Genomic DNA, 1736 nt, shown 5'->3' with positions numbered 1-1736 from the left:
CAAGAATTATAGAAAAGTTGTTTTAAAAGCCTAATGAAGCTAGACTAAGTGTTTAGTCTATGATTCCATAATTTCTTCCTTAAAAATAGTACCTATAGCTGTGTACCTCTCATTTCTATAGAAACCTAAGGTGGGGTTATCATACCAATTTCACCACTAGAGGCTGTAAATGTAGCAGTTAGGAGTGTGGCCTCAGGTGCCAGACTCCCTGGGTTCAAAACCCACCTCTGCCAAATCCTAGCATTTGGCCTTATTCACGTGTATTACTGTAGTACCCCTTCTTAAGTTATTGTGACATGTAAATGAGTTAATATATGTGAAATGCTTGGAACAGTTTTTGGCACATAACCAAAGCCATATAAATGTTACCCAAGTTGCAAGTATAACATTTTTAATTAGAACAGTACTTGGCAGAGGGGGTAGAGCTCAGTGGTAGAGCATTTGACTGCAGAACAGTACTTGGCTTTTGGTAAAAACTCAGTAAATGTTAGCTATTTTAGAGGATGTAAGAATAAGTATGTAGTCGCAAATATACTCCCAATTCCTTGGGTAAAGTTGGGAAGCTCATTCTAGAGAGGGAACTGGCTGCCAACCTAAAGCTAAGATAGAACCAATACTGGGCGAGAGTGCTAAATGACCCCTGGAAGCATTCCACAGAAGGGACTGAACATCAGTATAACTTAGTTTTATAATAGCATCCATTAACATTAAGTGTTCTTGTTTATAACCTGAAGTGTTGGTATCTGCAAGGAAATGATATAGCCTACACATGAGAACTGATTATGATCAGTTTCTCTGGGTGACGATAACAGCTCTGTGTTGGTGCTGTGAATGCACCGCCTAGATTCGGCTGCAGGAACGAAGGACTTACTCCCCACAGCTGCTGGGAGCCCTATTCAGAGATAGCTTTGGCTGAAGAGAGCTGCCTCGCTCAAGGTCATCCCTTCCTTCTAGGGAAAGCACACACTCAGTTACTGATCAGTAATGGTATATAAAGGCCAGGACCTTTTGCTTTATCTTGGAACAGCTTTGAAGGACTATCCAAGCCCCAGAGTACCAGTGGATTAGCTGAAGGTTTTTCTGGGAGTGCATGGCAGATAAATTTCTTCTTTTGCTCAGTCCCCCTCCTTGCCCTTCTTTCATAGATGTTGACCCCAAGACAAATCCTTAATAAACTTCTTACACAACCGATCTCTATCTCAGGGCCTGCTTCCTTCAAGATCCTAACATACAAAAACCACCCCAAGCTCCTGCCTGCCTCAGAGCTTTGCAGATTATTAGTGCAGGAGTAATCACCAGTTGTTCCCTTTGCCTCGTTTTAATTTTCATTTTTCTGATCACTTGTGGGTTGAATATCTTTTCAATTGTTGCCTTTCTTTCTGGGGAAGCTGTTCTATAACAGTTATGGCTACTCACTTCATCATCTCCTTGAGGTTCCCCCACCCGTCTTTGGGTTTCTGAGACACAATTAGCTTGGAGTGCAGATTTTCACATTTAGATGCAACAGCATCTACTGCTGGGGCTAAAACTTCGTTGGTAATAATGCACTTGGCTTTCGAAGATTGCGGTCTGTAGAGAATGTCTTTCTGGGTCAGCTGAGTGGTTCCTGGAATTAAAACTGTCCCTGAAGGAGCAGAAGAAAACAACATATAGAAGGAAGGATTTTCTTTATCATGTTAGTTATTGTACTATAGATCGCTCCTGTGTCCTCTCTGTGTCTCAGAATGAGTTTGCCA

At 41.7% G+C, this 1736-nt stretch overlaps 1 protein-coding gene across 1 annotated transcript in view; it reads right to left on the bottom strand.

Moving 5' to 3' along the window:
• Nucleotides 1-1624, bottom strand: part of LOC111156054 (acyl-coenzyme A synthetase ACSM3, mitochondrial-like) — a gene marked incomplete at its 5' end in the record, with an annotated part of 12811 nt that extends 11187 nt beyond the window's left edge. The window contains 1 exon segment of the mRNA XM_022516636.1: nucleotides 1417-1624. Coding sequence (XP_022372344.1) covers nucleotides 1417-1624 — 208 coding nt within the window.
• Between the last annotated feature and the right edge of the window lie 112 nt (nucleotides 1625-1736).

The sequence above is a fragment of the Enhydra lutris genome, unplaced genomic scaffold, assembly GCF_002288905.1.
Source record: "Enhydra lutris kenyoni isolate GAN:26980312 unplaced genomic scaffold, ASM228890v2 scaffoldscaffold45, whole genome shotgun sequence".
Lineage (NCBI taxonomy): Eukaryota > Metazoa > Chordata > Mammalia > Carnivora > Mustelidae > Enhydra > Enhydra lutris.
Note: the sequence above shows the minus strand (reverse complement) of the source record. Positions and strands in the feature narration are given on the sequence as shown.